We start from the raw sequence: 14,850 nt of genomic DNA on the forward strand, positions 1-14,850 counted from the left end.
GTACATCGGATGAGGAGAAGAATTGCAGTTTGTCTTACATGTCTGAAGGGTTCCCTATGGGGAATGTGTGGTAGGAAAGCAGACGCCCACTGGCAAGCTCAATTCAAAACAAGCGGCTGTGCAGGGCGCAGCTGCCGCTCACAGCAACCTGCTGGGGCCCGCGCGAGAGCCCTTGCCGATTGGCGCGAGCTCCGCCCGCTCTCCAATCAGCGAGGGCGACGGCCCGCCCGCTCCCGGTAGGGCGCGCGCCGATTGGGCAGTCCCCCCATCAATCAGTCGCGGGGCTTTCCGGCACTAAGTTAGGTTGCGTCTCGGGGTTTTTTTTTATATCGCCTCCTCGCAGCGGTTGGTGTTCAAATCCAACGGTTCCAGCTGGGGGCTGAGAGACAGAGTGACTGACGGACGGAGAGGGAGGGTAGGCAAGAGGGGTAGGAACGGAGGAGGGGCAGGGGCAATTGGTGAGGCGCCCGGAATGCTCTGTTTAAACGGTCAGAATATAGCCGCCTCCTGAGATTTCCCCCCCACCCCCCAACATCTAAACAAGTGCTGGGCTATGTACAGGTGACACACGTGTTTTAAAGCCTGACCAGAACCGCCGAGAAGTGCTGAAATTTACGGTATGTTTTTTTTTCATTTCTTCTTCCCTCCGAGTTTTCTTACCTGTCACTCGGGAGAGCCGCTCAAGCCTAGGCCGCTGGTGGAGCCTGGGTGTTGGGAGTAAACAACCACACCGCTGCCCCTCCACACCCACACCACGCAGCGCGGCTCCTGCTTTCTTGGCCCTGTTTGTTTACAAGCAGCTCCCAAGTGGTGAACAGAGCGGAGGGGTTCATTTCCTAATGCCGCCTGTTAAGGAGCGCAGCTGATTTAGGCCTGTGGTGGTTTTGCAGGGGTCAAAGTATATTCCTCTCCTAAGTAACCACCACCCCCTCCCCAACTCTTTCGTATAAAATGTTGTCATTTAGGAATAAAACAACCCACCCCCCCAAAAAAAAGCTAGTAGATGGCACACCCGTCACACTGGCTTATTCTCACATTTGTCACTATACGTGGCAACCAGGAATACAATGCTAATGTGATTAGTCATTTACTGTGATCATTTTGCACACGTTATGAATGTGTAGGAGTAAACAAGATTGTAGCAATGGCGAGAGGTCCGGGGGACAGAAGCTACATAAGTTTGAATGATTCTGTACACATAGCCTTGGAGTGGGGGTGTTACAGGTAAAAACTTCAACTGATGTTGATTATTTCACGTTATGTGATGGACTCTAATGTTTTATTTATATTTGTATGATTGCAGTGATTTGCTGATGGTTGAAGCTGCAAGTTACAACTTGTAAACAAATGGATAGAAGTTGTGTAGTTTTTTGTTCTTGTGCTAGTATTTAAGTATTTTTTTAATACACATTCACAGGATCTGAGAGTTGCTGGCAAGGCCAGCATTTATAGCCCTCCCTAATTGCCCTGGAGAAGATAATGCTGAGCTGAATTCTCAAACTACTGCTGTCTCTGTGGTGTAGGTGCTCTCATGATGCTGTTGAGGAAGAAGTTCTGGTATTCTGGTCCAACAACAATGAAGGAACTGTAATATATTTCCAAGTCGGGATAGTGTCTGACTCAGGAGGTGGTAGTGTCTCTATGCACCTGATGCCCTTGTCTGAGGTGGTAGAGGTCATGGATTTGGAAGGTGCTGTCGAAGGAACCATGGCAATTTGTCGGCTGTGGTTCAGTTAGTAGTACTCTCATCCTTGAGTCAGAAGGTTGTGGGTTCAAACCCCAATCCAGAGACTCGAGCACAAAAACTCTAGGCTGACACCAATGTAGTACTGAGGGAATGCTATACTGTTGGAGGTGTTGTTGGGATGAGATTTGTTTAATCAAAGAATTTGAGGGAATTAGATAGTTTTCTAAAAATGAAGAATGTGAAGGTTTATGGGGAGAAGCAATGGGAGTGGCAATATGTGGATTGTTCATTCAAAGAACTGGTTCAGACATGATGGGTTGAATGGCTTTTTGAGCTGGAACAGTTCTGAGATTTTGTGATCTTCCAGATGATACACAATGTGTGCCAATGGTGGAAGGTGTGAATGTTTAAGGTCGTGGATGAGATGCCAATGATGCAGGCTGCTTTGTTTTGGATAGTGTCCAGCTTAAATGTTGTTGGAACTCTACTCCTTCAAGCAAGTGGGAGAGTCTTCCATCACACTTCCGATTTATTTCTTGTGGATGGTGGCAAGTCCTTTGAAACTACAGAGATTGTATTGTATGTTGGTGTGGGTGGGTAAAGCTGACAGTTGTAGAGAGTCAGAAGAACAGGTGTGATATACTAAAAATATTGCATGCACCTGATGGAGTCTGTATATAGTTTGGGAAAATCTGTGTCATGCTAGTTGGCAGTGTATTACGATTACACCAAGTCTTGGAAAGTTTCAGCAGTAAAATATAAAGAAGGGGGGGTCTCTGTATGAGGAGCACCCTTTTTGTACTTTGGGAAAATATGGATATTCTGAGCAATTTATGCTAAGCTGCTTTTGTTTGTACTGTCTGCATTTTGCTTTCCCTTCTGTTCAGAGAGGATGGAAATTTCATTGTTGTTCTGGGGTAACCAGGACTTTGGCAATTATAAAATATGAAAACAGCAACTTGCCTTAAATATCAGACAAAGTCCCATGGTGCTTCAGAGGAGGGCAATCAGATTAAAAAATTGATCCTGGGCCAAAGAAGATATTAGGAGGGCCCACCTCGAGCTTGGTCAGAGGAAAGTTTTAAGGAATGGCTTAAAGAAGGAAAGTGAGGGGGAGAGATGTTGAGTTTTGATAGGGCCCACACTAAGGCTCCTTATAATGAACTTAAACTTTTGTATATTTATCTCTGATCTTTCTAAACTTTTAATTGTTTAAGCGACTGACCAGAAAGACCATGCTTTGCATTCACTAAGAATGGACTTCCTTCTTGACCACTTTTGCTTTCCAATTCCCTTCATCACGGAAATCAACAAACTTTGTCATTCGAAGATCCTGAAATTTGTACAATAGTCAAATTTAGAATTTTAAGATTCGATCAGCTGCAACAAGGTCATTGCAGATTCTGAAGAATGAAAAATTTTATCAAAGTTAGTTGCAGCCTGATGTTGGGAGATAACCTCAGAAAGCAGTTTGCCAACTGCCGAGTTGATCTGTGTTCATTTTAATTCATTCTTGTTATGGATAGAGCCTACTTGGGAAATTTTTTATGTTGAATAGATGACAGTGTGATAGATGTACCAGAATTGCTTAGCTTGGAAGTAGCTACTTCTGATTCTCAGAGCTTCAGCAGTACAGTAAAGATGCTATTAAGGCCACAGCTTTTGCCATGTTCAGTGTACTCAACTCTTGTTGGATTTTCGCATCTATGATAGCAGGATTTCAAGAAAAGATCAAACTAGATCATCCACTCTGCACTTTTGGTTGAAGACGCATGCAAATACTTCAGCCTTGTCTCTTGCACTTGTATGCAGGTCTCCTCCATGCTTGAAGATGGGATGTTCATGGAGCTACCTCCTCTCATTCGTTGCCTGATTGTCCATCACCATTTTCAACTGGATGTGGTAGGGTTTATAGAGCTTTTCTCTAATCTGTGGATTTCAGCCTGCTACATTTGATTTTTAGCATGCAAGTATCCTTGTGATGTAGCTTCAGTAGGTTAATGCCTAATTTTAAGGTTTGCCTGGTGCTGCTTTTGACACACACATTTATACCCTATAGAGTCAGAGTTGATTTCCCTAGGTATGTGAAGTAGGTATTTTTAATTGGTTCTTGGAAAATGAATATTGTTTACCTTGCCCACAGACTATATATAGGTGAGAAGAAATTTACACAAAGGGTGACTAGAATTTGAAAACCTCTTTGGACCATTTTCTGAACAAGATCCATAAATTCTTTCATGCTGATTTTAATTGTGTTCTCTGAGGATTGGAGGGAATCTAACACTAACTTGACCATAGCTTCATAGTTTTGAAGAAGACAGCAGCAACAAATAGTATTTATATAGTGAAGATAACACAAAAAATAGCTTAAAGAATTGAACAGAGGTATTATAAAGCAAAATATGACTCCTGGCCACATGAGATATTACAGCAGTTGACCAAAAGCTTGGTCAAAGAGATGGGTATTAAGCAGTGTCTTAAAGGAGAAAAGCAAGGGAGAAGCAAGAGGTTTGGGGAGGGAATTAGAACGAGTGGTAACTGCAGGATTCTCGGGCTATGATTAAATATTGAACTGTACCAGGTGGATGCAGTCCCATACAGCTGGATGACAGCGGAAAGTTGTTCCACCAACAAGAACTTACATTTACATGGGACATTTTACTATGTCAAAGGTTCTCGCTTCACCGGAGTTTTATCTCACAAAATGTGACACCAAGCAACATAGGAAACATTGGGGTAGACGAGAGAGGTTTTAAGGAGCACCTTATAGGATGACACAGACGACAAGGAGCAGAGAGGCGTAGGGAGGGAATTCCAGAGCTCTGGGTCTGGGCAGCTGAAGACTAGGGTACCAGTGGTGGAGCGATTTTAAAATCTGGATGCTCAAGATATCAGAACTGGGGGAGAGCAGTTATTTCAGGAGACTAGAGAAAAGGAGGCCAAAACCATAGAGGGATTTGAAAACAAGGGTGAGAATTTTAATATTGTGGTGATGCTGACCTGGTGATGCTTAACTGGGAGCAAATGTAGACCAGCGAGCACAGGAATGATAAATGAATGGGCCTTGGTGTGGATTAGTTCATAGCATCAGAGTTTTGAATGACCTCAAGTTTATGGAGGGTGTAACATGGGAGGCTATCTCAAGGTATGTTTAGTCTAGAGGCAACAAAAACATAGATGAGGGTATTAGCAGCAGATGTAGTGGTAGGGATGGAAATGGACATTTTTAGTGATGTGGTCAGAAGTTCATCTCTGGGCTAAATACTTTCACCAATGTTGTGAATAGTCTGGTTCAGACTCAGGTGTATGGCAGGAAGAAGGATGAAGTTGGTAGTTAGGGAACAGTGTATGTCACAGGGGTTGAGGACAATGGCTTCAGTCTTCCCCATATTTAGTTGGAAGGAATTTCTGCTGATCCACTATTGGGTGTTGGACAAGTATATCTTTTGTGTGTGTGATGGACAGGTCCACATTGCCTTTCTCTTGCCAGTCAGTGCTACAAGTCCACCAGAGGTGGCCCAGTACATAGAGTTTGTGCGCAAAATGAGTCCTCATCTGTGAAGTGCACTATTCTCTCCTTTTTCACCCCACCATCTTATCCAAACTGCCGTTTTCTACACACTTCACAGTCCCTGCTTTTCCAGTTAAACTAAAGTTCTAACTTATCATCCGTTTATTTTAAATTCCCATAAATCTTAACTTCCAATTAAATCTGTACCCTTTACATTCATTTTTTACAGCTTTATGCAGGTTCAGCATTACATCTTTGCTGTATTCCGTATCTTTTAAGTGCAAAAATGAAGATTCTGTCTTTCAGTATGACCTTACCTTAGGTTGCAACCTCACCTCTCTCTGCGCATCACTTTATTTAATACATTTGAAACATGCTGCTTTTTTCTTATTTTTTGAAAATGTATAGCTTCAAATTTTCTTTTCTACATTGAACTACATCCACCACTTTTTGCCTGTCATGCTAGCCTGCTTTTGTCCTCTAATATTTCGCAATATAATAACCTAAATTCTCTGCATCATAGCAAACTTTACAAAGGGAATGCAAAAATTGTGCAAAATGTAAATGCAGTTGAGAAATGGCAGAGCATAAAATGTATAAACTTTATTTACTACTGATAATCTTTTGTGGTGAGTCATACAGTTTCACAGGGGTATTTTGTCATTTAATGAGCAGTGTGCTTAAGCTGTCGAACAGAAATTCTCTATTACTCTCTGGTATTTTAGGGATTGAATTCCACAGCTGTTTGTTTTTCTGTGGAATCAGTAACAGTGATTATACTTACATGCATGGATGTTACAGGAAGGAAGTGTAGCACTTATGGGCATGTGCATTATACACAATATTTGGCATATAAATATTTTGCTGATACATAATCATGTTTTTAAAGCTGGTGATGCACTCAAAGATGGTATGGAAGATGTACTAGGTTGGAGGTCATGATGTGGAGTAGGTTGGAGGTAACTATCTAGTGTTCAGTAGGAGTGGGAAGTCATGTGATCCAGCAGCAACAGTGGAGGACAGTTCTGCCCTTTGAAAATAGTGAAGGATGATCCAGATGTTTGGCAGAATTGACAGACATTAAAATTTGGCAATATGTGGCAGCGTTCTCTTGTAGTTGGCAATGCTGGAAGGGCAGCCAACAGTTTAGCAGACTTGGGTGTGGCATTTGTCTCAGAGGTTGATGCCAGTACAAAAGTTACTTTGTGCAGTTTCTTCTATTTTCCACTTGTAAACTCTAGCAATTAGAGTCTAATAGCTTCAGACAACAAATAGTCAAGCTGAAAACGGTAGAGTATATTGAAACTTTTCCTGAACTGCACTCCTAAACATGTAAAGAACAAAAAATATTTCAGGAGTGGAAGTACAATTATCTTATTAAGAAGTCCTTTTCAGGTCTGTTTTGCTCAGAAATAATGATATGTTCCCAATACAATGCAAAAGTGGGAAATTTAACCATCTTGACCTTTGTGAACACCCTCCTCAACTTTGCTGATGGATTAGGGAGGAGGGGTGGTGTGGGGAAGGGTGCTGTCAATCATAATTATAAGGTTGTCTCTTTTTACAGCTGCACACTTTTTACACAACTGTGGAAATAAGTCAGGTCACAAGGTTGTTATTTTACATCCAGGCATTGTGATATTAATTATTACAAAAGGTGAAGAGTTAAACATTTAACATTTTTCTTGTATCAGAAGGGCATGAAACAGCAACATGTTAGCTTAACAGAATCTCATTGTCCTGCTCTGAAAGATCTCAAGAAGTCACCTGAAAACTATGATCTGCACAATAGTCTTCAAAAATAAATGAACATTGGCTGGCCCCCAGGATTACACTACATATTCAAAAACACTCAAACAATAATAAATGTTCCACTTGCTGATTGTACCTTGTAGAAATATTATGTAAAAAATATTGAATTCAGAGATTGTGGACTAGCCGTCACCCCTTTAAGACCAGGTGCCATAACCTCGTAATTTGTTCCTGTTGGTCAGTATGCCTTCCTGACCTAATCCTTATTTGGGTCTTTACTAAATTAAAGAAACAGGAATAAATAAACAAATCAGTTAATGCGACAACCAAGCAACTACTCTTAAACTTTCCAATTTTTCTAAATTTAACAAGATCCACAGGGACAAGAATATCTCACTTGTGTGCTGATGTAGTGTCTGTAACTTCCTTGAAGTGGCAATTAAAGTCGGATTGCCACTCCGTGCCCAATTACTTGCGTCAATTTTCTTCCGAGCCTGTCTCTCCTGACCTTTCAACTCAGGCTGGGTGGGATCCAGGCAGTCACAGCTCGTTCTCAAGGCCCAGTGTCGAAGTCCAACTGAAGTGAGGACACGCCCCTTTTTTTTTACAACACTAGCTGCTGTAAACCAGGAAGTGAAAGATCCCATGAAATTTAAAGATCCTCGACAGGCCAGGGCAAAGATAAATGTCTAAGATAAGTGGATAGGATTTGGTGGGTGGGGTGGATCGAAGATCCAGGTGGGGAGTCGCAGCTTAGTTGGTGGGGGGGGGGGGGGGGGGGAGGAAACTGTGTTGGACCTTGTTGTGAGGTGGGTGTCAGCTTTGGAAGGATTCAGGTCATTTGGGGAACTGCGAGCGGGGAACTGGTTGAGGGTGGTAGGAATGAGTTATATGGGGAGTGGAGTGAGGGGCTGGGTACCATGGGTGGGTGGTTAATTGGGGTGTCGTGGGAGTCCCCTGTGGGGTTGTCACTCTGAGTCTTCAGAATAGTTACCAAGAAGTTGGAAGAGGTTTTAATACTTCTAACTTTTGCTGAGTAATTATTTGTGTAATTCTTCATCCGAAGTTTGCGATTTAAATTACATTTTCAGAATGTTCTCAGTGCAGGGAAATTGCCCAGAGGACGTTTTGTGCTTCTTGGCAATTGCCATGCAAACCCTTACTTGTGACTTTCTGAGATGGGTTCCCATCTTTAGGGAACCCGCGCGCGCGCGCACAAAACATTGATCTTAGAATGTGCTAAACTGTAAAAGCAGCTATAAGACAGTGGACGTAAAAAAAAACTAAGTTAAAATGATAAACACTCTTCCAATTTCAATAGAATATTTCTGCTCAAGTTTACAGTTGTCATAACCAAGGAAGTCGGTGCTGAATATCACCCTAAACCATTAAGATTAATAAATCAAAATATACCAATATATTGTTATCTTAGAAAGGTCACGTCTTTTTCTAATGGAAAGCAAACTTCCAAAGGCCAGCCTACAGAACAACACTCAGAACAAAAGTGGCAAGTGGCGGGGTGGGGGGGTCACGATTGTTGATGCTTGCAGTTGAATCAACAAAACATTGCAAGCCAGATCTGTCCAACCTTAATTACAATATATTTTTTTAAAAACTTGATTTTTAGTGAACATTTTACGGCCTTCATTTGGTAACTCCTGATGTCCCTGGCGAAGCTATTTAAGGAGCAACAAAATGGTCAGCACAGGATGCTGCAAGTTTTCTGAAACCGTAGAAGGTATTTTTTAAGAAGTAAAACTTGGATATAGTTGAGCATTGGAAACATTTCCTCTTCAAAGTTAAATGTTACTTCAGTGAATTAAGATGCAACTCCAATCTGATTTGAATAGAACCAAAAATAATGTACTGGTGAACTATGGATTTTGATTTTATTAACTGCTCAATACGCCATTAATTGTAGTTGACCTATCAAACTGCCTTCTAATGGACTGGCATTGTGTATAAACTTTCAGTTCTGGGACATGGACCAGATCTAGGCCAGATTGATGAATTTAAGATCCCCTATCTTTTGGCTACATAATATGAAATTGTTGTTGAGATTTTCACCCAGTTACCAACTATCTATCATTTATGCTGTCCGCAAAAGTCTACCTGTATTTAGTTAAGCCGTAAGCATGTGTGAGAAGTGGATAACAATCATATTGGATCTATTCCAGTTTGGCTGAGATTGAACAGCTGGAGCTCTTTGGTCAAAAAAGAGAAGACAGAGGTGGTGACCTGATAGAGGTCTTTAAAATTATGAAGTTCAAAAGGGTAGATACAAAGATGATGTTTCCACTTGCGGGGAGTCTAAAACGAGCGACCATAATATATGATCACTAATAAATCCATTAAGCAATTCAGGAGAAACAAGTGGTGAGAATGGAATGGCCTGTTTCTGTGTTGTAAAATTCTCTGTAATACTCTTGAGGCAGGTACTAAAGCATATTGAGGGCAAAGTAAAAGAAGCTTTTTTGTGTAGCCAGCAGCAATATATCTCTTCTGGGATGCATCTTGCAGACTGTGCGTGTTTAGTATAGCAGTGTTAACATCCTTTACCTTGGTAATCACAAATTCAGTCAAACCTATATAAGAAAAGAAATAACATATGATAGGTTAGAATCTTGCATTATGGAAATAAAGAGCTTCTCTCAAATATTAACATCAGAACTAATTTTAATAGTATTTCATTCAACACCCTCACAGCTGTTTTCTTCAAGTTGCTATATTGATGTTCCAAAGCTGAAATTCTGCAATAACATCTTTGCTAATTTTCTGTGCCGATATGGTAATTCTGTATTCGTAGACTTGCAAGTGATTTCGTCAAATGGATTTGCAAGATGTCATGAATTGCTGATAACAGTTCTTGAACCATTGTTGCTGACTCTCATTCGTGATTAGCTTTTGTGAAAATGACAAAGATGTTTTTGTTTGTCATGGTGGCTAACAGCTGAATATTTTCAGGTCACAGGTAATATCACAAAGTATTCATTCATAAAATAATAAACATTTTGTCAGGAAATAATGGTCATATTAAAAAGATAGGGAAATAGAAATGTTGTAGGAAGTACTATGAGATACAATTCAAAGTATAAAGTGTAAGCTTGGCTCAGTTAGCAGTATTTCCTGTCTACTATAAACTGCTGGGTTGAAGCCTCACTATGGGACAGAATCTTGGCTGACATCAGTGCAGCTCTGAACATGAGCTGTATTTTTTATACATTTGTGTGATGTGAGCTTTGCTGGCAAGCACAGCATTTATTGCCCATCCCTAATTGCCCTCGAAGCTGATCTGCTGTGATCATGTATACTTACACCCACAGTGCCATTAGGGAGGTAGTTCCAGAATTTTGACCCAGCAACAATGAAGGTATAGGAATACATGCTGCTACGTTGTGCTGGTGATGAAGCAAGTCATTTAAAATGTGAATGGGATGCTGATAAATTGGATGGTATTGAGCCTCTTGAGTGTTGTTGGAGCTGCACTTGTCCAGGCATGTGGGGAGCATTTCATCACACTCCTAACTTGTGTCTTGTAGGTGGTGAGCAGTTTTGGAGAATTAGTTGCTGCATAATTCCCTGCCTCCGACCTGCTCTTGTAGCCACAGTATTTATATGACTGGTCCAGTTAAGTTTCTGTTCAATGGTAGCCCCCAGGATGTTGATGGTCGGGGATTCAGTGCTGGTAAAACATTGAATGTTAAAGACAGTAGACTCTCTCTTGTTGGGGATGTTCATTACCTGGCACTTGGGTTTAACACATCAGCCCAAACCTGAATATTGTCCTGGTCTTGCAGCATATGGACATAGACTGTTTCAGTATCTGAGGAGTTGCAAATGGTGTTGAACGTTGTGCAGTCATCAACGAATATGCCCACTTCAGATCTTATAATGGAGGGAAGGTCATAGGAGTGAATCAAATTGGCTGCAGGCTGGTATTGTGGGAGCTGCCATCTTTTGGATGAGTTGTTAAACAAACTTCATTTTAACTATTCATGTGGATTTAAAAGATGATTTAGTATTTTATGGAGGTAACTAGATCATGTTCTAAACGCATAAAAGCATCTTCATCAATTCAATCTCAATCTCTTTTTCTTTCACAAAGTCACAGTAACAATTTTTGGAGAGTCTTGTAGTCCCCTTATCTATCTGGCCTGCTTGATTGCATGAACAGAGTGACTCAGTAGTTCTGTACATGGATCCAGCCAGCATCAGTCTCTTCTGCAGCTGGTGTATTAGCTAACTGATGCTCATCGTTGCAGATATTGTCAGCTTGCAGAAGGTCTTTTCTGTAGTCTTTTGCCAGGTTATTCTTGGCCTTGCACACTTCCCTTTTCCAATCGACTGCTCGATCGTAGTTTGGAATTTTCAATTTCTGAGAACATGATCTAGCCAGCTTGACTGCAATTTGGCTTACTGTCAGTGTGCTTTGTTCTTTCTCCAACTGTCTTTAGCACTTTATCTGTCCAGCTGATCTTGAATATTTCTCAAGACTGTTGATGTCAAAGTGTCAGGTTTCTTCTCTGTAGCCTTTGTCGTTGACCAGGTTGTGGTGTCAAATAGTAGGATGAATAAGATATTGCTATGATATATAGTCCGATTGTTTTGAGAGATGTTAAAAGCACAAACTGCCTTGCCATTTCTTGTGCATAAGTCTAATAACATTATGTTGGAAGATAGGTGAAGTGGTCTACATTCTCGGAGCTTGAAAATGTCTGATATTGATTCTAATGTTTGTGCATTTCTTCTGTTTCTGTCAGTTGGGCTGCCTCACTGGAATCCACATTCCCTGTCGTGCCATCTGAGTATACTGTTACTCTCTGTTCAGAAAGCACGTTATTGCCAGATACAGTCTTGACTTTAAACCACTTATTTTATCTCTACTTTTAACTCTTCTTTCCATTTCATCATGGAGTTCCTTCTATTTATGAATTTGAGGATGAGTCTTGATGATGGTTACCAGATTGGAAATGTATTTAGCCAAATAAAAAGGGCTATTTATAACTGGTTAATGAAGTCAGCATTATCTTCGTAGTTTTTGTTTTTTGCAGCAATTAGCTTTTGCTTGATCTTCTGTTTCCTGTGTAGTAATCCATTTGCTTCACCTCAACAATAATTGGCCATGAATCCCATTGGGATATGCTGAGATGTCACATTATTGCCCAATATTCTCCCCTTTCCATGACGAAATGCTTGTTAAGGTCAACTATGATGGGGACAACATTGTGTGCAGTGTAGTCAGTGTGTATTGAGGCAAGAATACTCTGGCATATCCTTCTCTTTTCTGCTGTCATATGTCTTCCTTTCATCTACTATGGATGTGGACTTGCCTACCAGAATTGACAAAAGACCTTGCCTGGCTCAAATCCAAAACAAAAATACATCAAGTTCTCCTTGGAGAATTGCTCTATGTGGATGATACCATATTGGCATTCAAAACGTATCAACACCTTTAGTGGCAAATAGACACACACCTGGAAAAAATTTGGTTTGACCATCAATATCAGGAAGATAGATGTCAAGGTCGAGAATGTTGCCATATCGCCATCAATCGGCACGACGATGTGACATTTTGAGGTGGTTGATAATTTCACATAGCTGGGTTTTACAATCACCAGCAATCTGTGACTTGATGCTGAAATCAACACACGCATCAGAAAAGTGTCTACAAGTAAGAAAACGTGGAGCAGCAGCAACCTGACTACACTGAACTGAGTCTACCAAACCTGTGTCCTTTGCAGTGCAGCCCTCTACAATGATGAGACCTGGACAGCAAGCTCAGCAGGAGGAAAGACTGAAAAGTTTCCACCTTCACTATCTCTGACATCCTTGGCATCTATTGACAGGACAAGATCACTGACTTTGAGGTCATAGAGTGTTATTCTATCAGCATGCGCTCAAGGAAAAACTAACATTGCGCTTATTGGCCCTGATCAACCATGTATCTTGAGACAATGCCTTGATGTTTAAGATTTCTCAACCAAGAAAAACAACCTCAACGTGTACTCAGTCAAGCCCTTTCAGAATCTTGCATGTTGCAAATGGATCACCTCTCATTCTTTTAAACTCCAGAGATGATATAGGTCCAATTAACTCAACCTCTTATCATAGGAAAGACCCTCTCATCCCCGAGACCAATCCAGTGAATCTTTACTGTACTGCCTCCGAGGCTTCCTTAGTTCTCAAAATCAAAAGTGCACACACTACTTCAGGAATGATTGCTGTATTTTTTTCTGTTTGTTCATGGGATGCGGGTGTCACTAACTAGGCCAGCTTATACTGCCCTTCCCTAATTAGCCTTGGTGGGTAGTGGTGGTAACCTACCTTCTTGAACTGCTGCAATCCATGTGGTGTAGATAGTGTTAGGGACCAGATCAGAAACTCCAAAGTATATTTTGAAGTTAGCCTTTATTTGATTTTAGCATTAGTGTGACCATAAGGTGTTTCACTCCAGGTGTGATTCTATTGACATACTAAGTAGTTTTTATTAAAAATAAACTTTACTGAGCAACACCGTTAAAATATAACAAAAATAATTAGCATAACCTTTACCAATTGAAATACTTAAACATGACAAGGTATAATTCTTAACAGCTATCTATCTCTATAGTTGTAATTTAAGCAATATCCTCGCAGACATAAATCCTTCAGAATCAGTTAGCACAAAAACATGTAGCTCACGTGGATGCGAGGTTTCCAGCCTTTTAACACCTCTGGACAGAGATTCAGAAAGACACCTGTCTTCTAACTCCCACACAGCAGCCTCCAGAGAAAGATCTACCGTCAAACTGCAGAACTTCAGAGAAAGAGACTTATTTTCAGACAGTTCTCAGCCTCCAATCTTCAGAGAGAGCCAGGGAGCTATTTCTGCTCTCCACAGCTCCCAAGCTGAGCTTGTTTTCTGTCTGAGCCTGGCCCTATCCAGTCACATGACATTTCCTGTTAATCAAGCCCCAATCTGAAATCAGCCAGGGAAAAACACAAAAACAACATTACTGCATTAGCCCAGATTAAACCAAACATTCTAGCAATTAAGATTAATTATGTTCCTACAGCATCAACATGTAGGCTCCCGGTTAGAGACAAAGCAGTACCGATAATAGAATTGACTGCTAAAACAAATCCTGCAGAACAAACATGACACACATACATTTCTTAAAGGCACAATTTCGTAGCAACACCCACTGTGCAGGTAGGAAGTGAGTTCTAGGATTTTGACTGCATGACAATGAAGCAACAGCAATATATTTCCAAGTCAGGATGGTGGGTGGCCTGCAGGGGAACTTCCAGGAGATAGTCTTCCCATGTATCTACTGTGCTCCTAAATGGTAGCAGTCATGAGTTTGGAAGATGTTGTCTAAAGAGCCTTGATGAGTTTCTGCAGTGCATCTTGAAGATGAGAATTCAGTGCTGTCACTGTGCTTCAGTGGTGAAGGGAATGAATGTGTGTGGATGGAATGCCAATCAAGCAGGCTTTGTCCTAAATGTTGTCAAGCTTCTTGAGTGTTGGAGCTGCACTCATCCAGGCCAATGGAGAATATTCCATTACACTTCTGACTTGTGCCTTGGGATGGTGGACAGGCTTTGGGGAGTAGGAAACTATTCATTACAGGGTCCAGAGCCTCAGACCTGCTCTTGTAGCCCCAGTATTTATATGGCTAGTCCAAATCAGTTTCTTGTCATTGGTGACACCTATCATCTTGATTATAAGAGGATTCCGTGATGATAATGCCACTGAATGTCAAGGGATGATTGCTAGATTCTCTCTTGTTTGGCACTTGTGTAGTGCGAATGTTACTTGTCAACCCCAGCCTGCATTTGGACATGGACTGTCTCAGTATCTGAAGAGTCGTGTGGATGATGCTGAACATCGTGCAATCATCAACGAAAATCCCTACTT

The 14,850-nt window shown here is 41.1% G+C and overlaps 1 protein-coding gene across 9 annotated transcripts in view; it reads left to right on the top strand.

Moving 5' to 3' along the window:
- Positions 1-288: 288 nt before the first annotated feature.
- The window catches only part of mapkap1 (MAPK associated protein 1), a 260,057-nt gene continuing 245,495 nt past the window's right edge, over positions 289-14,850 (top strand). For 2 of the 9 annotated variants that reach the window (XM_078226462.1, XM_078226460.1), the window contains exon 1: positions 289-617. Coding sequence is in view for 2 of the 9 variants with exons in the window: in XM_078226457.1 (XP_078082583.1) it covers positions 3,509-3,589 (81 nt within the window). In the remaining 7 variants the exon portion in view is untranslated. Of the gene's footprint in view, positions 618-3,499; positions 3,590-14,850 lie in introns of those variants that run through there. The other 7 variants (XM_078226457.1, XM_078226464.1, XM_078226458.1 and 4 more) reach the window with 7 other exon arrangements.

Source organism: Mustelus asterias, chromosome 13 (genome assembly GCF_964213995.1).
Source record: "Mustelus asterias chromosome 13, sMusAst1.hap1.1, whole genome shotgun sequence".
Taxonomy (NCBI): domain Eukaryota; kingdom Metazoa; phylum Chordata; class Chondrichthyes; order Carcharhiniformes; family Triakidae; genus Mustelus; species Mustelus asterias.